General features: G+C 39.3%; 2 protein-coding genes across 4 annotated transcripts; both read left to right on the forward strand.

Moving 5' to 3' along the window:
• The first annotated feature begins 32 nt into the window (after positions 1 to 32).
• On the forward strand, positions 33 to 9,398 carry LOC142886361 (calpain-1 catalytic subunit-like). Its single transcript, XM_076023441.1, has 22 exons — positions 33 to 493; positions 877 to 1,131; positions 2,089 to 2,158; positions 3,405 to 3,523; positions 3,621 to 3,754; positions 3,829 to 4,003; positions 4,598 to 4,672; positions 4,841 to 4,926; positions 5,136 to 5,210; positions 5,297 to 5,457; positions 5,731 to 5,897; positions 6,016 to 6,027; positions 6,122 to 6,327; positions 6,506 to 6,548; positions 6,703 to 6,771; positions 7,001 to 7,058; positions 7,162 to 7,223; positions 7,368 to 7,436; positions 7,536 to 7,614; positions 8,092 to 8,208; positions 8,330 to 8,382; positions 8,581 to 9,398. The coding sequence occupies exons 2-22, from the start codon at positions 895 to 897 to the stop codon at positions 8,605 to 8,607; spliced, it is 2,094 nt and encodes a 697-aa protein (XP_075879556.1). The 5' UTR covers positions 33 to 493; positions 877 to 894; the 3' UTR covers positions 8,608 to 9,398.
• A 2,901-nt stretch (positions 9,399 to 12,299) lies between these two features.
• On the forward strand, positions 12,300 to 20,290 carry LOC142886360 (calpain-1 catalytic subunit-like). Of its 3 annotated transcripts, XM_076023439.1 has the most exons (22): positions 12,300 to 12,441; positions 13,063 to 13,321; positions 13,655 to 13,724; positions 14,269 to 14,387; positions 14,485 to 14,618; positions 14,693 to 14,867; positions 15,511 to 15,585; positions 15,718 to 15,803; positions 16,948 to 17,022; positions 17,149 to 17,309; positions 17,568 to 17,734; positions 17,861 to 17,872; positions 17,967 to 18,172; positions 18,344 to 18,389; positions 18,485 to 18,553; positions 18,805 to 18,862; positions 18,964 to 19,025; positions 19,202 to 19,270; positions 19,383 to 19,461; positions 19,811 to 19,927; positions 20,043 to 20,095; positions 20,230 to 20,290. In XM_076023439.1, the coding sequence occupies exons 2-22, from the start codon at positions 13,085 to 13,087 to the stop codon at positions 20,254 to 20,256; spliced, it is 2,097 nt and encodes a 698-aa protein (XP_075879554.1). In that variant the 5' UTR covers positions 12,300 to 12,441; positions 13,063 to 13,084; the 3' UTR covers positions 20,257 to 20,290. The 3 variants fall into 3 exon arrangements, with proteins under 3 accessions (XP_075879554.1, XP_075879553.1, XP_075879555.1); XM_076023438.1 differs by lacking the exon at positions 17,861 to 17,872 and having other exon boundaries at positions 17,568 to 17,744; positions 17,965 to 18,172; XM_076023440.1 differs by lacking the exons at positions 17,861 to 17,872; positions 18,964 to 19,025; positions 19,202 to 19,270; positions 19,383 to 19,461 and having other exon boundaries at positions 17,568 to 17,744; positions 17,965 to 18,172.
• The last annotated feature ends 8 nt before the right edge of the window (positions 20,291 to 20,298 follow it).

A 20,298-nucleotide genomic window follows, 5' to 3' on the forward strand; every position in this document is an offset into this window, starting at 1 on the left:
ATCCTTGTGCAGTGTGAATGACAACATGACAATGAGGTCTGAAACAGACTGCATGCCATCTTTTGGTGGAAAACTGCATATTTTACGACAGGGAGCATGTGAGCATGCAACTTGCAAGACGTCCACTGTCAACACCTCTTAAAGGAGTACACACACCTTTCATCGCCGCTCAGAGGACATCTTGGTATTATGTAAGAGTGATGCTATATTTACCTTTGAGTTAAAAGAAAAACATCTACTGCTACTTCTCTCAGCTGGAGGATTCTTAAGGTGGCAGTTGTATGCTTTCAGTAACTCCTCTGACATGAAAACATACAACAAAATAACTTGAGGCGACATGAATTTATTCCCACACTCATGTGTGTGCTCGCGACCTATCACCTGATCTCTTATCAGCAGCAGGTGCCCTGGGTACTAAAGCGGTGGAACGATTCCATCTCACCCCCATTCAACCACAACGGACCGACAGCGCTGTCCCTCTCTGCCAGCTCTGGTAAGATAAAGTTTCCTGCATGCAAAGTACACTTTGAAGAAATAACTCGGTTCACACCTGGGTTGTGGGTAGGATAGGTCAACACTGTGCTGTTGAATAAACATTATAGTTTGAAAGGGCTCTGTAGTGTTTGGTGCTTGGATACGCATTGTGGATAAATGCTGAGCTCTGCACGGTGTGTGGCCCTATGACATTGTCCTGGCGTTAATTTTACTTTCAACAACTGCGACCATGGACACTTTAAGGGAATCTGATGTCTCACCACAATAAAAAGTAAAAAGTATAAAAAGTACCATGTCTGCTCTAAACTCGCATATGTAAAGGCCCCAAGCATCCTCAGAATTAAAAAAAACAAAAAAAATGTTTTAATTTTCTCTTCGCAGACATCAGACACTGCAGCCATGGCAGCGCCTGGTGTGTGTACGAGTATCATGACTGCACGGAACAAGAAAAATGGCTTTGGAACCACATCCAACCCCGAGAGGTTCCTCAACCAAGACTTCCAGCAGATACGACAGCTCTGTCGGAACCGAAATGTTCGCTACATCGATGACACGTTCCCTCCAAACAAGTGGTCTATTGGCTCAGGCGTTTTGAGCCCTGAAAGACTCCATAGAGTGGTGTGGAAGAGGCCATACGTGAGTGTTTTCGTGGCGAGGAGTCAGAGGCGTGATCTCACATCGCTGCTCTCTCTCTCGGTTCAACGAACGTGCTTCAGTTTTTAAATATGCAGCAAATCAAGCTGAACTGAGGGAACTCTTACTGCGAACGCCAGTCACAGCTGGTGAACTTTTTCAATGACGTTAAGTGTAAAATTGCAAACATTTGTTGTTGATCCTTTAAATTTGGAAACAATAAGCAGTACGCTGACATTTGCATTGTTAGCAGCTTAGGCACGTTTCAAGTATTCAGAAGTAAATCAGAATACAGTTTTGGTAACAATAGTTAGTTTTTGTTGATTTTATTGATTTTCTTTGAAAACTGATGTAGAGTGTTCTGATGGGGGACAATAAGAGAATAAGAATAAAATGGATTACTTTTTTACCAACATAACAGTACTAATACTACTACTACTACTACTACTTCTACTACTACTACTACAATTACTGCTATAAATTCTCGTACTATTACTACTGCTATAACTGCTACCGTAATTTCCGGACTATAAAGCGCACCTGCATATAAGCCGCACCAGCTAAATTTAGGGGGAAAAACAAATGTGTACATATACAAGCCGCACTGGACTATAAGCCGCAGGTGTTTCGTCAGGAAACGGGTCCGCGAGCCTGCGACTCTGGACTCGCACCGCGGATTACCTCGGTTAATTGGTATGGAGTCGGACCAGAACTCGAGGCAGCGACGCACCGGAGATCACAAAGACAAATCCATAGGTTGAGGATTTTTGGGTCGCCTAGTGGCCGTTAGCTGTAAAAAAAACAAAAAAACAACAACAAACAAACCATAGATTAGCCGCACCGTTGTGTAAAGCACAGGGTTCAAAGCATGGGGAAAAAGTAGCGGCTTCTAGACCGGAAATTACGGTACTACTACTACTACTACTAATGATAATAACAGCAGCATTTCCTCTGTTCCAGCTAATTTCTCCCTATCCCTCTTTCACTGTTGGCGGGGTCTCCAGGTTTGACTTTGGCCAAGGCGAGATTGGTAGGAGAACTGGGCATTCTTTAAGAACTATGTGTTTCACTAATGGGCCGTGTTACATCTTCAGAGAGCACAGGGTCCGTTTCACAAAGCAAGTTTGAACGTGTTTTTTTTTTTTTTTTTTAAAGTGCAGAACCACTGCAGCGCGTCAATGCGCAAGTTTAAATGTAGTACGTTGCAATCATAATAATATCAGAGGGGAAAACTGCTTGAATTATAGCTTAAAAAATATATCCTGGGGGGGGGGGGGCACAATTGACGGCACTTTCAGACGAAATGTCGGTAATACCTCTGCATAATTTATGAGGGGGAATAAAGGAGGCGGATCGTTCTAATCTATATCATCTGGTAAATAATTAGGCCCAATCAAATTAACACAGGCCTCTACTCTGCCAACTCATGCTTACTCACGCTTTTTATGACTAGAGTGCATATATTGGCCTCGCTCAAGTGCTCTGCATCTCCGACATTGTACAAAACAAACTTCCATTTTGCAAAGAAACGCAATGCACAATATCTGCTAGAATGTAAGAGTATTAGTACGGCTGGTGATGTTGCTGATGTGCGGATGGATTAGGTTTTGTGTTATAAAAGATCGACTGTGAAGTGAAACATTAACCCTCAAAAAGATAATTGTGCTGACTGAATGAATGAGGAAATCAAAAGCCGTGTGTGACTTTAAGAGGGTCGAGATGGAGAGAAATTCGAGTTCGAGATCCGTTCTCGTGATCCAATCCCCCAAAACAGTTACAAGTGACCAAGTGAAAACAGGGCCAGAGTTCTCACGATACTTGCTTTGTGAAACAGGCCCCAGTTTCCCCTCAATTCCATTGTGGTCTATGGCTGATACATTGTAAGACATCTATTACCTACTAATGCCAAACAGGTGATCTTTCCATTTCAAAACTACAACAATTACAAGACAAGCCTATTTCGGGTTGTACTTAAAAAAAGAAAAGAAAAAAAGAAAAGAAAAGATAGGACAGAAAAAAAAGACAATATTTTATATTATATATTTTTATTTGTATCACACACTATCGAATGTCTCCCACCCCAAAGAAATCCATGTAAGATACTGTTGCCCTGCCAGCCTGTGTGCACTGTCAGCACTGCAGTGAGTTCCATGCAATAAAACCAACATATAAAAATTGACCCTGTAAAAAATTCTACGGCTACCATAATATATACTAATAATCTATCATATCATATCTCATAATAATAAAAAAGTTTTATGTTTTTTAAACTCCAGGTAATTGCTGGTTTCTTGCATCGATCGGATCTCTGACGTTTCAGAATGTTGTCCTTGAGCAAGTTGTTCCTCTTGATCAAAACTTCAATGAGGGCTACTGTGGGATTTTCCACTTCAGGGTAAACAACCAACCACTGTCAGCAGTATCTGGAGATATGTCTATGTACATTCATTTCATTGTCCGCATTCAACTCCCCTCTTTTCTGCCATATCTAGTTCTGGAGGTTTGGAAGATGGGTGGATGTTGTCATTGATGACAAGCTACCAACACTTGATGGACGGCTTATTTTTGTTCACTCAAAAAATCCAAATGAGTTCTGGCCCGCTCTGCTGGAGAAAGCCTACGCCAAGTGAGTAAAAAAGAAAGATGGAATGTTGACAAGAAGATTCATCCTCTGAGTCATTTTATGTGTATTTGTGTCAGGGTGTGTGGTTCCTACTCGGACATGAACGCAGGAACTCCAGCTGAGGCATTGGTGGACTTTACTGGTGGCGTCCACATATCTGTCAACTTATCAGAACCTCCTTCAGATCTATGGGACCTGATGAGCAGGGCCGCGCAATTCAAATCTCTGATGGGGTGCGGTACACCGCAAGGGGTGCGTACTGCTACACTACAGAAAAAACACTTTTGTCTGTCACCATGATATTCACAAAATATTTGAACACAAGGTTCTGTGCAGGGAACCTCAAGTGGTGCAACTGGACCATACAAGACCCAATAAGACCCTACAAGGCCATTGTTATATTTGATTCACGATACATTGATGTTGTGATGTATTATATTATATTGTATATTTTGTAACTTTCACAAAATATACAATTTGTCTTTATGCACAAACTTTTCTGTATAATGAAATATAATATAATAATGGAATGAATATGAAAGTAATATTTTAAGGTGTACATGTTAAAATTACAACATTGTGTAAAGCACCAAAACATCTCAATATGATACCAGCAGCCTCGGTTGCCAGTGATTGACAAATGGGTTTAGCTTTGGCTACGTCATTTTATGACCAAAAATGAATCAAAAGTATGTCGCAACACTGGCAGACGACAGATGGGAAATAGCTTTTCTGCTAAATCTTGAATCTTGCACTTATTTTTTCAGAGGTCGCTGAGTGTTAATCACAGCACACAGTGCCCTACTGTGAAAGAAATTGACTAAATGTCTACATCCTGCCTTGTAGGAGACTCCAGACAATACAGTTCTACCAAATGGATTGGTTCAAGGCCATGCCTACACTGTCACAGGTGTGAACCAGGTAAACAGATCGATTTGTTCACAGGCATTGCAGATGCAATAATGTTTGGGGGGGGGGAAATGAAGACTGTTCATCAACCCATCCTGCTGTACACTGAACATTCAGCTGTTCATTGGCATGTGATAGTTGCTGGTACAAACTTTAGTTTGCATTTTATTTGTTGGTCAGCTGATGAGCCGAGGGCAAGCAGTCAAACTGGTGCGCTTATTGAACCCCTGGGGCAGAGGAGAGTGGAATAAAGACTGGAGTGATAAGTAAGGACAAGACTGTTTTCTACTGAATCAACAGCCATGGTATTGTGTTATTATACACCTCAGGACTCCCACAGAGCTGCAGTGCTGTTAATAAAAACAAAACAAACACAAGTCGACCGAAACAGAACTAAGACCAGTCATGCCCTGCTAGAGAACCTATTGTCAAGTGGTGCCGCTCCTATTTCTTAAATGACAAATTATATCTAAAGGTCACCCCTGTGGCAAACGGTCAGTTCCCTGGACCGAGAGAAGTGCCTTCATAATCAGAATGACGGGGAGTTTTGGTAAGTGTTAACATATAGAAAGATTAATAGTGGGTTAACAATACGCGTCTTACAACAGGCTCTATTTTGTTCTTGGCTGCCAACAGGATGACGTTTGAAGATTTCTGTAGGTTCTACAGTGATTTGGACATCTGTTGTCTGTGCCCTGATTTCCTTGATGGAAGCTCTTCATGCCACTGGAAAACCTCTTACCATGAAGGCAGATGGGTTGCCGGAACCACGGCAGGAGGCTGCATGAATAACCTTGGTATTGCCTGAATTCCTGAATATGACTCTCCCCTATTCAAGTAACCTGTCAGTAGGACAGTGTAGGGTTAGAATAGATTTACCTCCTTCGCTCAACAAGCTGTATATTAACCAGCCCACAATAACAATGGCACACCCAAACTAATGCAATTAGGCATTTTAACGAATCCATTTTTCAGCTGAAGATTTCCCTGCTTTATCTCTTCACCAGATTAACTGGCAACACAATAACCTGCCATAATACTGCCAATTGTTTTAATCTTTGTCATTCTAGAATCTTTCTGGACTAATCCACAGTATCGGGTCAAGATTGACGCGATGTCCAGTGAATGTGCGTCGGAACGGAATGAAAAAAACATGCTGGTGTCTCTCATGCAAAAGCCTGACAAGAGGAACAGACGCCTTGTCCAAAACCTCCACATTGGATTCGCTGTGTTTGAGGTAAGTTCACCTTGGTATTGCCCCTGAGAATTCAAATTAGAATTCACAAAATAAATAAAAAATAAATAAAAATAATTCCCTTCCTGTGCTCTTCCTGTGGCCTCACCATTTTTCCAAGGTGCCTGAAGAAGTAAGCTAACATTTTACCACAATCCTCATTGACAGTTTACCATCCTACTAAATCAATCTGACCATCGAAATACCTGTTCATTAATGCACTACAGTACAGAAATACCACAGGGAAGTTCCAAGCATCTTTCTTCAGGAGAAATCCAGCTGCCCAAAGCAAAACATACCTAAATGCACGCGAGGTGATGGAGCTGGTATCACTGAAGCCTGGCGATTATGTCATCGTTCCATCTACCTTCAAACCCAATGAGACCGCCTCCTTCATTATCACCATCCTTTCCAAGGCTGAGGCACATCTTCAGTAAGTTGTTTTAACACATGAATTAGTTGTTGTGCATTTGACACTCTAGGTAGAAAGACATGACTCATCAATCAAACCCCAGACTAAGATTAACAACTAACCTGAGGTTTATAATTACTACGTTTTTTTGTTTTTTTTTAGAATAATTCACACACCTGTATGTTTTTCTTCCGCTCAGTGAAAACTCCGGGGACCATCAACAAGAACAATTGGAAGCGGAGGTGAAGCACGTCAAAAGACAATTATGTTCACAATCACAACATTTAAGCTGTTGATACAGTCTTAGAGCTTACAGTCTATAGCTTTTTACTTCCAACAATACGACAACTAGATACTAGTAACAAAATAGAGTTGCCAACCCCCACTGTTTTTCAGCACTCTCCAATGGAAACTGTAGGTGATGAGGACAATAAGAGAATGGTTTTCCATCAGTTTTCTGACAAGGTAATATCTTTGTGCACCAATTCATTGTTTTGCAGCCACAAAAGGCTGTTTGAAGGGAGAAGAGAAAATCCCTTTAGTGACTGTCTTTGTGATTGTACAACATAGGAACATTTTGGAACTGCACCCTTGCCAATTCCTAAAAAAAACATGCTTCTTTGCTTCATGAACAGGTTTAGTGTAATGTAGGATAACCAGAAGTATGTTTTTTTTTTTTTTTATTATTACTCAGTATGAAGAAGTGGATGCAAGGCAGCTTCAGGAACTTTTGAATGAACAAGTCCTGAAAGGTTTGGACTGTTAAACTAACTGACAAGTGATAACAACTATCATGGGTTAATGTTGCCAACGTTGTGTATCATGTTTTTTTTTTTTTTTCTTGATTGTATTTAGGAGACTTGAAGTCTGGAGGTTTTAGTATCGATGCTTGTCAGAGCATGGTAGCTCTGATGGATGTATCCTCTTTGTAAAAAATGTCACACTTTAAGAAGGTACACATGATTACATAACAGAAATGCAGTACACAAAATCAAAGCTGCCATAGGGTTAGAATAACGGAACAAAACGAGCAGGGAATTTCTGCCCTAACAAGCTGGCAGACATCGGTAACAGGCAGGCTGAACGGTGAGGAATTTGTTCGCCTTTGGAAGAAGGTCACCATATATAAGGTAAAAACCAAAGTTGACTCCGATTTATAATTCCATTCGTATTTCCTACCAAGAAATTTACTCCGCAACACTCACGGAAACTGTCTTCTCTTTGAACAGGACATTTTCTTCCGCAGTGACATTTCAAAAACAGGAACACTGTCACTGAAAGAGTTAAGGAATGCCTTCATGGCTACAGGTAGATGACAATATCTTCATCTTGTTTGCAAAACACAACACATTTTAAAGCATACATTTATTCCGCTTGTCTGGTGCGTAGTAAAAAGAAGAAATAAGATTTGTATTGTACGGTATGTACAAGCTGAAATTATATTTAAAATAAAATCACATTTATATTTATAGGATTTTACTTTTAAACACTGTACGTTGTTTAAAATATAAAGCACGGCAATAGAAATCAAATGGGGACATCACTTAGATTTTTCTATCGTAAATAATAAATGATGTAATATGTTATTTAAGTGTTGTATATTCTATTCATTTTTTTTTACCTTTACTTACCATTACAAAATACATACGTATTATATACATCAGCCTACTACTACTACAACTACTACTTCTTAGTTCTCAACTATTTTAAGTTGGATAGGTGTTAAAATGCTTCTTAAATTTAAAAGTAACGTGCAGATGATTCATTTCCATGCACCCTTGTCAGGGAGGATGATTGGTGATCAAATGCTGAATTTGCTCGCTGTGCGCTATGGCACCTCCTCTGGAGTCATTACACTTGAGAGCTTCATCGCCCTGGTCCTTCGCTTGGAATGCATGACCCGTGAGTATATTCAGTTCGGACTATGCGCCTGGACAACTCAATAAAAAAAAATAAAACAAAAAGACTTACAGAAACGTTGATTCTGTTTGCAAGAACGAAAGAATTATGTCTTTCTCAATAGAAATCTTCAGGCAGTTGTCTGATGGAAAAGCCATGACTCTTCAAGAACCAGAGGTAAATGAGAAGTCTGGCATAATTTCTTGTACTTGAATCCAGTTTTTAGATGTAACATTTTTCCACCTCCAGACAATTTGAAGTGAAAGAAAATGATTGCAATAGCAATTTACCACAATGTTGATGTAAACAGACTACTGGCTATTCTTCCTTTTTGTGTCCATGCTTGATCTGCATTTCTGACCTTATTCTTTGCAGTGGCTGTTCGTGTCAATGTACACTTGACTCTATACGGAATGGTAGAGAAACTGGATTCATTGCACAACGACTCAACAGATAATCTGAAACCAAAAAGATTCCACTGTTTTCTGTGTTAAACTCAAGTTATTCTGATTCGTGCTATCTGACTTTTACTGTGCTGTTTTTATGCTTCCTGCGACTAAACTATACTTGGTTCCCTGTTTTGAATTTACCTTGAGGGCAACTTATAAAAGTGATATGAGGTATCAATCTTGATTTTAACCTCATTCTCATTCTCACCCAATCACGTTTATAAAGCAACAACATTTCATATGACCAGAGGCAACAATTACTTTCTTTTTGTTGATCAGTATTCTCCAATTTATTGCTGTGCAACAGTATCATTTGGTTAGGAAAAATATTTTCTTCAGTGTCAAGCCCTGAATATTTAAGATAAGACGCAGTAATGTTGAAAGCCACAACTGCATTTAAACCACCATTTACCAATAAACATTTCAAAGCCAATATCTGGAGAAAAAAAAAAATAAAAAAAATAAATAAATAAATCACTGTATGATGGACTATCCTGAAGTGGATAAGGGTAAAAACACAAGCTGTTCTATCATCATGACTCAGCAGTCTTCATAAAAGCTGCATGTACACTTACCCAGTCCGTCCTCGGTGAAGGCTCCTCCAAGCTCTTGATTCTTTTTTCCGTATGCTCTGTTCTGTCACACAAGAGAAATATATACGCTTCTATAATGTTACGTGTAACAGTCTTTTTCATTTGTCACAAGGTACTGCATTATTCCCAATAAAAACTAATGATCAATTAACCATTCGCCTAAAAGTGACTATGTTCTTCAAAATAAATCATTTGACAGAGAGGCTGAAAAGGAGTTCAGACACTGGTACTTCTGCTATCTGTCTCGTCACAAAACGCCGCTGTCAACACCACAACTGTGCACCACAGCGTCTAGCTTCTCTTTACACTCAAGTATAAACAATATTTCGGAAAGAACCGCCAGAAAGTCAACGACAGGAGGACCTGCGCGTGACATGTACGCGACCATGGCAGAAAGGAGGACTGCGGATAAATACGATGCGTTGGTACTAAGGTAGTGGGAGTCACGAAACGTATTTTTTGTCGACGTACGTTCATCGGCGTACAAGTTCGCAAACACAAACACACCCAGTCAGAGACTGAGCACACGCACTTTGAACCCCGTCGGAATAAATGAATAAATGAATAGAATAAAAACGGCGGTGTCCTGTTACTAACTTACGTTTATGGCAGGCAGTGGGTTTCACTCCCTGTTACCTCTCTTCTCTATTTTACTTGCGTGCCAACCAGGTTGTTACAAATCAGTCATTCACACCCGAATTCACCTGTTCCTGTACGGATAGTCCAAGGCCGGATAAAAAAAGAAAGAAAGAAAGAAAGAAAGAAAGAAGAAGAAATCGCCATCCACTTTAGCTATTAGACAACATTAGCATACATTTGTGAAATTAGAAGTTATTTATGAGGCATTATAGGTATTGAGCAATGAAAAACAAGTACTTGGTAACAAAAAATGAAAGACCTAAACACAAAAAGAGTTAATCAAACTCTTTAAGTTCTTGCTCCTTTCCATACTTGGTGTAGGCTTTCTCCAGCAGAGCAGGCCAGAACTAATATGGGTCTTTGGAGTGAACGAAAATAAGACGTTGATTGATTGTTGGCAGTTTGTTATCAATAATGACATCGATACATCCTCCAGACCTCCAGATTTGAAAATGTATAAAAAAGGAAAATATTTTAAGATATAATAAATAATCCCACCTAACCATATAGGTTATACCCATGTACAACTTCAATCACCGTTCAGTGGTTAGGAATTTGGTTACCCAAGTTACCCTGAAGTCCAGAACAGTCCAAAGTAATCCTCTTCCTGCTCCAGGTTGTCATCCTGGAAGGTCAGAGCTCCAATCGTCCAAGAACCAGCAATCCCATAAAAGTAAACATGGCCATTGAGCTCTGAAACAGATAATGACAGCACAGAAAACAAAAGCAACAAACCTAATTTCCTACTGAGAATCGCTAGGGTGGTTGGGTGGATCAATAAAGATACCTGAATTTCCTTAGAAGAAGATTACTATCAGACAAGGTTGACAGGGCTTTGATATTATATCACATGAATGTATTGCATTTTAATTATTATTTTTTTCATATCTAACTTTACTTTAATCATCTTATATTTAACCTGCTGTTGTGTTCTTCAGTCACCTCCGTTGTTGGGCATTGATCTGGGTTTGTGACGTGTGATATTGCAAGTGAACTGCCTTTCTTAGGAACAATAAAGTTTTATGGCTTTGATTTGAGATTATATTTTACCTGACACATTCCCTGGAAATACAATAAAATGATATCCACTATATATATATATATATATATATATATACATACATATATATAACACTAGTCAGTGTCATGTTAATTTTTTTCAAATGAAAATGAAAAAAAACAACAAACACAAGTAATACAACCATACAAATATGTGAGCAATTAAGTAACAAAATCTTAATTCCATAAACAAGCAACAGTAAAATACTCATACTGTTGTAATAACGTCCATCATCTGCAAATCTGTCTGAGGATTTTTTTTTCTTTGTGTTAAGGTTTTTTTTTAGTTAGTTAGTTAGTTTATTTATTTTAATATTGTGATATACGTATGTTATTATTTCATAATATTTTTTTTTACACCTGGTTTGTTGGTCCAAGTGTAGTATAGGCGTTGCTCCAGTAGTGAATTTGGAGCCATTTTGGGCAGATTGTTTTTGCAAACTTGAGCAATAAAGTTTGATTAAAATAAAGCTTGACTGACTCAAGTTGATCACTCTGCAGTCTGCACACTGCAGCAGCTAATAGGGATCTAAAAATTAATAAACTTTGTCAATTCCACTTCTAACCCAGGCATAACTGGAATAGTCACTCCTAGTGTTTTACTCATGAGTGAAGTTAAAGGTCAAATAATAAGATTGCATGACATTACATGACCTCAACTAGCTTCTGTCTGTCCTGTCTGTCTTCCGTGTCAATCCAAGTATCCAGGTAATAAACATGCCTGACTCAAACCTAATCTCTTGCTTCCATCATCTCCAAAGCAGACACTTCTGCGCAGTCACCTTCTAACAGTGAAAACTCAGTCTTCATGAGCCAATTAAAAAGGCGCACATAATGTTTTCGAAATCTAAACATCTTTATGTACATATACGTTTAATGAAATGTGGGCAAAGTATCAATCAAATTTTTTTTTTTTCAATGAAATGCAGGTATATTACGACGAGCATAAGACTTACTTCTTGTTTTTGTTTTTTTTAAGCTACTCCCCTCCTGCGTCTGTCAGTGCACATTCACCTTTCAACAACACAACATGCAGTAAGTCCACAGCCAACACACCTTAAGTGAACAAACAGGTTTAATCGCTCCTCTGTAGAAGGTATGTGGCCTTTCATTATATAAGGGTAAGGCTGTATTTATCCTGAGTTAACCAAGTTCCAACCCCCCCCCCCCCAAAAAAAAGTTTAAGATATGCTTTTTCACAATTATTGCAGCAGAGGCTAAATTGTTGCTGTGACAGATTTACAGCCTCAATAACTAACGTGGCCAACAACTATACATTTGATAGCTTAAAACAGCAGCGATCCTTAAACTCATATGATCTCCCTCTGTCCATCACCTGCAAATGCAAGTTACTTCTTGCAGCCTCATCAGGGAACAACCTATAAAGACAGCAGGAGCCTCAGGCGAGAGCAGGTATAAAAGAGCTTGAATGTTTTGCTCTCACACGCATTCCACCACCACGGGACACCTCTTCCTCTTGCTCTCTGCAAACACTGGTAAGAAAGTTTTGTCACATGCAAAACGCATTTTCAGAAACAGTTCTCGTACTATTACTCATGCAGATCCATGTTCTGCTGCTGAATGAATATTACAATTTGACTCCTCATAGTGTGTATGAGTTGTGAGAATTTGGTGGCTGGCGAGATTAATAGCTAAAAAACGGAGCGCGGCAGAGTGTAACATTAGTGAACCTGTTTTCCATTGTGTCCCGCAGTTAAATTTAAACAGCCACAGGAAATTTCCTTTTTTCTTTACTTGATTGCAAGGTAATATCATCTTCATGCTCTCTTAATGATGTCTTCCCTTCCATTTGCTTTGCTGATGAGTAAACCAGTGAAGTGTTTTGCATAAACAGTTTTGTGTAAAAGAGAATTTGAACATGTGGGCATGGATAAAAACATACAAATTTAGACATCATGTCGTTCATTTGTATAAACAACATGTTATTAATTGAGGGTACTTTCAAAGTGTCCAAGATCTAGTTGCAGGTCTGGATAGAAAACTAAACAAAAGAACCCAGCTAAACTTTTAAGTTTATTGGAACTTAATTTTTGGAGGCACTTTTTATATTATCTGATAATCAATTTAAATTTAATGTTTCCGTTTTCACTTGACAGGCATTGATAAGATACCACAACGATGCCTGCACCGGGTGTGTGTATGAGTATCATAAATGCACGGCAGAAGAAAAATGGCATTGGAACCATTTCCAACCCTGAGAAGTTCCTCAACCAAGACTTCCAGCAGATGAAACAGTACTGTCAGATCAAAAATGTTCGCTACATCGATGAAATGTTCCCACCTGACAGACGGACTATTGGCCAAGGCGTTCTGAGTCCCGAGGAATTGAAAAGAGTACAATGGTGCAGACCATCCGTGAGTGTTTTTGATTGCTATAAAAAAGTGATCTCGCATCAAAACTCATTGGTTCAACAAACACATGGTTCTGCCAGCAAATTTGCAAATGCCAACTCCAAAAACACGTCACTTCAGCTAAATCCTTTGCTACTAACTAAATTGTTATTTGGTTGTTATTGCTGCTGTCATTGTAAGCCAATGTTAAGTGTCCTGATGAGAGCAATATGAATAACATGATTAATATACTATGAATGAAATGTTATCATGATACAAACAAAAAAAAAATCTCTCTAACAAAAGGAAATCTAACAAAAACGTATAAATTAATAAGTACATTTTTATCTATTCCAGATCATTTCAAACAATCCCTGTTTCACTGTCGATGGGATCTCCAGGTTTGACTTTGGCCAAGGTTTAATCGGTAGGAGAACTAGTGATTCTTTAAAAATGTTGTGTTTCACCAAGGGTATCTGTTATAACTGATGGAATTGTGTCAGGAAGTGGCACTTAATGGGCACCCAGGGCAGCTGTGGCAACAGTTGGAGCTTTCGACCACCAGTATGACTGTGGTGTGAATGAACAATGGTTTCTGCGTGAGTGCTACTGGTGCCCTGATAACCACTATAAAAAGTCATGAAGTCATCAGGTTTAGTTTCACTGATTTGTTTTCTGCTATCTCAAAAATGACATTTGTGAGGAAGACAGAGGAATAAGGAAGGCGGCTCACGGCTCAGAACTGACTTGAAATATGTCATCGCAGGAAAAGGATCTTTAATCCAAACAAACTAATACATAGCTTGCCAGCATGTGTACAATACCAACTCTAGAACTAGATTTATAAAATCACCAGAGATCATACATTATGCCAGCCTACCTGCCTAGGTATCATAAATTGTACATTAAATTAAAAATTATGTTTTGTGACCTTTTCAAATGTTTCCAACAACCCTACTCATAAACTCCAGGTAATTGCTGGTTTCTTGCATCGATCGGAGCTCTGACGTTCCAGAAATACATCCTTGAGCAAGTTGTTCCTCTTGATCAAAACTTTGATGAGTCCTACTGTGGGATTTTCCACTTCAGGGTAAACAACCAACCACTGTCAGCAGTATCTGGAGATATGTCTATGTACATTCATTTCATTGTCCACATTCAACTCCCCTCTTTTCTGCCATATCTAGTTCTGGAGGTTTGGAAGATGGGTGGATGTTGTCATTGATGACAAGCTACCAACACTTGATGGACGGCTTATTTTTGTTCACTCCAAACATCCAAATGAGTTCTGGCCCGCTCTGCTGGAGAAAGCCTACGCCAAGTGAGTAAAAAAGAAAGATGGAATGTTGACAAGAAGATCCATCCTCTGAGTCATTTTATGTGTATTTGTGTCAGGGTGTGTGGTTCCTACTCGGACATGAACGCAGGAACTCCAGCTGAGGCATTGGTGGACTTTACTGGTGGCGTCCACATATCTGTCAACTTATCAGAACCTCCTTCAGATCTATGGGACCTGATGAGCAGGGCCGCGCAATCCAAATCTCTGATGGGCTGCGGTACACCGCAAGGGGTGCGTACTGCTACACTACAGAAAAAACACACGGTTATGGCTCCTATTGTCACATTTCACCACACATTTACAAAATATTTAACCACCAGGTTCAACGCAGCAACCTCGGATGGTGTGACTGGCCAGCTACCCTAGGAGACTATTGCTATATTTCATTCACTATACAGTGTGTGTGTGTGTGTGTGTGTGTGTGTGTGTGTGTGTGTAATATGTACATGTACACATATGTAACATGTAACACATCTATTAATGTAGTGCTGCATACACACACACACACACACACACACACACACACACACACACACATATATATGTACAGCTTATGCAATAGATATTGACATTTTTGTAACCTTCACCTACCAAATTTGTTAAGACCATTGTGGTGTCAGAGTGAGCACTTATGCAAGCCGCAAAGTTTAGGGATATAATGTCAATTCATAATCTATGTCAGAAAATCTAAAATTGCATTATAAAATAAAACACTGAAATACTTAGTACTCACTTACATATTGCCACAAAAATTATTTGTACTTAATAAATGGGCATCGTTTGGGTCTTTGGGCATACAAATGTAATAATAATAAAAATAAAACATGCTGCACAAGACTACCATTTCCAACATCACTGGTATCTTAATTTGTAGGAGACATCAGACAATACGGTTCTACCAAATGGGTTGGTTCAAGGCCACGCTTACACTGTCACAGGTGTGAGACCGGTAAGTGCTTACTTTTTTTTTTCTCTCTCTTTACATCCTACATCCTAAACAACAACCACAGTGCAATGATATATTAAACAGGTGTTGATATAAATGTTACATTGTTTTGTTGTGGTTGCTGTTGTTGGTCAGATGATGAGCAGGGGGCAAATTGTGACACTGGTGCGTTTATGGAACCCCTGGGGCAGAGGAGAATGGAATGGAGACTGGAGTGATGAGTGAGTAAAAAACTAGCTTTTTCTTGATGGCACAATTGTAAGATAACTTTATACCCGGATCATCTGTTGAGTGATGTGCTAAGTATATTTTTCTTTGTGATAAAAAGAGGATTTAGATGGGCTTGCTGACATTTGGAATGATGGCCTCTTAAGCTCATCTGCAGCTGTCTTGTCATTTGTTGATAAGCCCGAAGGGTGTGTTTTGGCAGAGCGCAAATGGCTGTTTGGAAATGGAAAAGTCTGCACTGACATAGTTTAAGGTCAATAACGTGGCAAGACTTTCCCATAGTGCTGGGTTGGGCTCTTTTGGCATCCATACAGGTATAGTGTTTCAGAGGCTCTGGAAGATTTACAACAACTACAGTGACTGAAAGCAAATGGACCGCACTTATATAACGCTTTTCCAGCACCTGCACAGTACCCCAAAGCAATTTGCAAAGGCCTCTCATTCATCCACACATGGTTGCTGCCATGCAAGGGGCCTGCACAGCCCCATTGGGAGCAATTTAGGGTTAAGTCTTGTCAGAGGACACAACGACAGACTAGGATAGATTGGGATTTGGACCTCCAACTTTTTGGTCATTGGACAACCCACTCTATCTCCTGAGCAACAGTCGCCCCAATTCTATGTTGCAGTAGTACTTTGTGACATAAAATTATCTCTCTGCAAAATTATAGCTCTGTAAACTCTGAAAACAGTGTGTATCTGTGTGTGTGTGTGTGTGTGTGTGTGTGTGTGTGTGTGTGCGTGTGTGTGTGTGTGTGTGCGTGCGTCCTCTTGTGCCCTTTTGCTGTTAGATTTCATTAAAGCCTGTTTGAACAGGACAAGCAACAGGGGAAACCCGCCAACCTTGTTTTGTTTTGATTAAATGCTGGGAAAAGGTCAACCGTTATTGTTTTGGCAGGATGTGAAAGCACCATATTCAAACTGAACTCTAACATGCCCAGACCATGCAACCAGCAGCGATAATATGTAACAGCGATAAAAACATTTGTTCGCCCGCACAGTAGAGCAATTAGTACCATCTTAGTATATATTTTTTTTATATATAGATTATGAAGAAGATGCATGCAACAGACACACCCTGCTGAAGAACCAAATCGGTGCCGCTCCTATTTCCTAACTGACAAATTATCTGTAAAGGTCATCCCTGTGGCAAACTGTGAGTCCCCAAGATCGAGACACGTGCCTTGCAAAGCAAGATGACGGAGAGTTTTGGTAAGCCTTAACATATTGATAGAGTACAACAAAACTCATGAAAATAATATGCAGTAATAATACACATGCACAGATTGCATATGGAAGTCTTACAACAGGCTCTATTTTGTTCTTGGCTGCCAACAGGATGACGTTGGAAGATTTCTGTAGGTTCTACAGTGATTTGGACATCTGTTGTCTGTGCCCTGATTTCCTTGATGGAAGCTCTTCATGCCACTGGAAAACCTCTTACCATGAAGGCAGATGGGTTGCCGGAACCACGGCAGGAGGCTGCATGAATAACCTTGGTATTGCCTGAATTCCTGAATATGACTCTCCCCTATTCAAGTAACCTGTCAGTAGTGTAGGGTTAGAATAGCTTTACCTCCTTCGCTCAACAAGCTGTATATTAACCAGCCCACAATAACAACGGCACACCCAAACTAAGCTAGTACATTACTGTATATCAAGACAGTGGAATTAGGCATTTTAACAGATCCATTTTATCTGATTTAAAAAAAATCCTGCCATAATACTGCCAATCGTTTTAATCTTTGTCATTCTAGAATCTTTCGGGAATAATCCACAGTATCGGGTCAAGATTGACGCGATGTCCAGTGAATGTGCGTCGGAACAGAATGAAAAAAACATGCTGGTGTCTCTCATGCAAAAGCCTGACAAGAGGAACAGACGCCTTGTCCAAAACCTCCACATTGGATTCTCTGTGTTTGAGGTAAGTTCACCTTGGTATTGCCCTTGAGAATTCAAATTAGAATTCACAAAATAAAAAATATGTTCTTATTTCATCTGAAATAATTCCCTTCCTGTGCTCTTCCTGTGGCCTCACAATTTTTCCAAGGTGCCTGAAGAAGTAAGTTTACATTTTACCACAATCCTCATTGACAATTTACCATACTAGTGAGTCAATCTGACCATGAAAATACCTGTTCATCAATGCACTACAGTACAGAAATACCACAGGGAAGTTCCAAGCATCTTTCTTCAGGAGAAACCCAGCTGCCCAAAGTAAAAAATACCTAAATGCACGCGAGGTGATGGAGCTGGTATCACTGAAGCCTGGCGATTATGTCATCGTTCCATCTACCTTCAAACAAAATGAGACCGCCTCCTTCATTATCACCATCCTTTCCAAGGCTGAGGCACATCTTCAGTAAGTTGTTTTAACACATGAATTAGTTGTTGTGCATTTCACATGACTCACCAATCTAACCCCAGACTAAGATTAATAACTGACCAGAGGTTTAAAGTTTGAAATTGTAAATGCACATTTTTTTTCTCCAAGAATAACTCACACACCTATGTGTTGTTTTTTTCTGCTTAGTGAGAGCTCAGGACACGGCCATGGACATGAACATAAGGAAGAAGAGGTGACACACTTTCCGAAAAACACATTACTAGCACATCATAATAGTGCTGCTGTTGTATGTAATACAAGAGAGTTGACAAAACTCACTGTTTTCAGCACGCGCCAGTGGAAAATGAAGGCAGCGATGATAATAAGAGAATGCTTTTCCGTCAATTTTCTGATAAGGTAATGCCCACATATCCAAATTCAATTCTTTGGTCTTTGTTATCGTTCTTCTTTAACTGTTGTGAAGTTCTAAACAGCAACCACACTTTAGCATCCAAGCTATGGTCGTGGCTATCCACACGGTTGCTGCAGCTTCCGTTTTTTGTGTATTTATTTTTTTTACCACAATTGAACCCTTGCTGCACCTCCCTACAAGGTTAAAGTAATGTAAGACAAATACATTTACAATCCATTTACATTTGATTTCTCAGTATGAAGAAGTGGGTGCGGAGCAGCTTCAGAATCTTCTGAATGAAAACGTCCTGAAAGGTTTGGACTAACTACCTGACATCAACTCAAATAAAACTCAACTATCATGGGTTACATTAGCGTTACATCATTTCTTATATGTGTTTTTCAATTCTGTTCAGGAGACTTGAAATGTGGAGGTTTTAGCCTCGATGCTTGTCACAGCATGGTTGCGCTGATGGATGTATCCTCTTTGCTGATGTTGATTTTTTTTTTATGGCATTACGGTCATTTATTTACACTTTGCTAAATTGTTTGAAGTGTGATTACAGAACTGTAGCGCACAATATCAAAGCTGCCATAGCTTTAGATTTAACAGGACAAACGGTGCAGGGAATTTCCGCCTTAACAAGCTGACAGTCATCGGTAACAGGCAAACTGAATGGTGATGAATTTCTTTCCCTTTGGAAAAAGGTCACCACATTCAAGGTAAAAAACAAAAAACACGTTGCCTGCGATTCAAAATTCCTTCCTGATTTTATATATTTTTTTAAAAAAAATTCTCCACTGCACTAATGGAAACTATCTTCTCCTTATCCAGGACATTTTCTGCCGCACTGATGTTGATAAGTCAGGAACACTGTCACTGACCGAGTTAAGAAATGCCTTAATGGCTACAGGTAGACGAAAGTACCAGTCTGTGAAGCGCGACACTACATTGCACCTGCCTGGTTCACAGCAACCAAATTTACTCTTGTATTGTTTGTTTGCATTAAAGCTGCTCTTTTTATATTCTATTTTGCCATTTGAAGACAAAAATTCCATGCAAATGAACTCTTAACTTTGGATTATGAGGCCCACTTTTTTAAAGTAATAATTGTCTTGATTTAATCAATTAAATATAGTATTAAATGTTACATATAAAATCCATTCATACTTTGTTCTGTTGAATGGATATTTTCAGCATTCTGATGTTTACTAAATCTAAAACTAATCTGCAGATGACTAAATGTAATGTACCCTTTTCAGGACTTAGGATTGGCGATGATATGCTGAATTTATTGGCTCTGCGTTATGGCACCTCCTCTATGGTTCTCACAATGGAGAGCTTTATCACGATGGTCATTCGCATTGAATGCATGAGCAGTGAGTGTATTCAAAATACTTATCGGGACAACTCAGGAAAAAAAAAAAAAAAAAAAGCATTACAGAAACTGTGATTCTGTTTGCAAGAAGAAAATAATTATGTCTTTCCCAATAGAAATCTTTAAGCAGTTGTCCGATGGAAAAGCGATGACTCTTCAAGAGCCAGAGGTAAATTATAAAATGTCTCGCACCTTTTCTAGTATCTGAGGGCAATTTTGAATATGTTAATGCGGAATGATGTTTTACTGTTCTTCAATTTTGTGTTTGTGATCCTTTTTGACCTGTTGCATCATTCTTTGCAGTGGATGTACCTGTCAATGTACACCTGACTCGAGAGAAAGGCTGAGCAGCTGAACTTATTGGGGGGAAGA

Source organism: Nelusetta ayraudi, unplaced genomic scaffold (genome assembly GCF_046127955.1).
Source record: "Nelusetta ayraudi isolate G7.1 ecotype Tasmania unplaced genomic scaffold, CSIRO-AGI_Nayr_v1 ptg000015l, whole genome shotgun sequence".
NCBI lineage: Eukaryota > Metazoa > Chordata > Actinopteri > Tetraodontiformes > Monacanthidae > Nelusetta > Nelusetta ayraudi.

Excerpts from the sequence above, each read along its gene's own strand:
- LOC142886361 (XM_076023441.1), top strand. The coding sequence starts at position 895 with ATGGCAGCGCCTGGTGTGTGTACGAGTATCATGACTGCACGGAACAAG. Across the intron at positions 3,755-3,828 it reads CTGGAGAAAGCCTACGCCAA|GGTGTGTGGTTCCTACTCGG; the intron begins GTGAGTAAAAAA and ends TATTTGTGTCAG. Across the intron at positions 4,004-4,597 it reads GGTGCGGTACACCGCAAGGG|GAGACTCCAGACAATACAGT; the intron begins GTGCGTACTGCT and ends CCTGCCTTGTAG.
- LOC142886360 (XM_076023438.1), top strand. The coding sequence starts at position 13,085 with ATGCCTGCACCGGGTGTGTGTATGAGTATCATAAATGCACGGCAGAAG. Across the intron at positions 19,462-19,810 it reads AAATGCCTTAATGGCTACAG|GACTTAGGATTGGCGATGAT; the intron begins GTAGACGAAAGT and ends TACCCTTTTCAG. Across the intron at positions 19,928-20,042 it reads TCGCATTGAATGCATGAGCA|AAATCTTTAAGCAGTTGTCC; the intron begins GTGAGTGTATTC and ends CTTTCCCAATAG.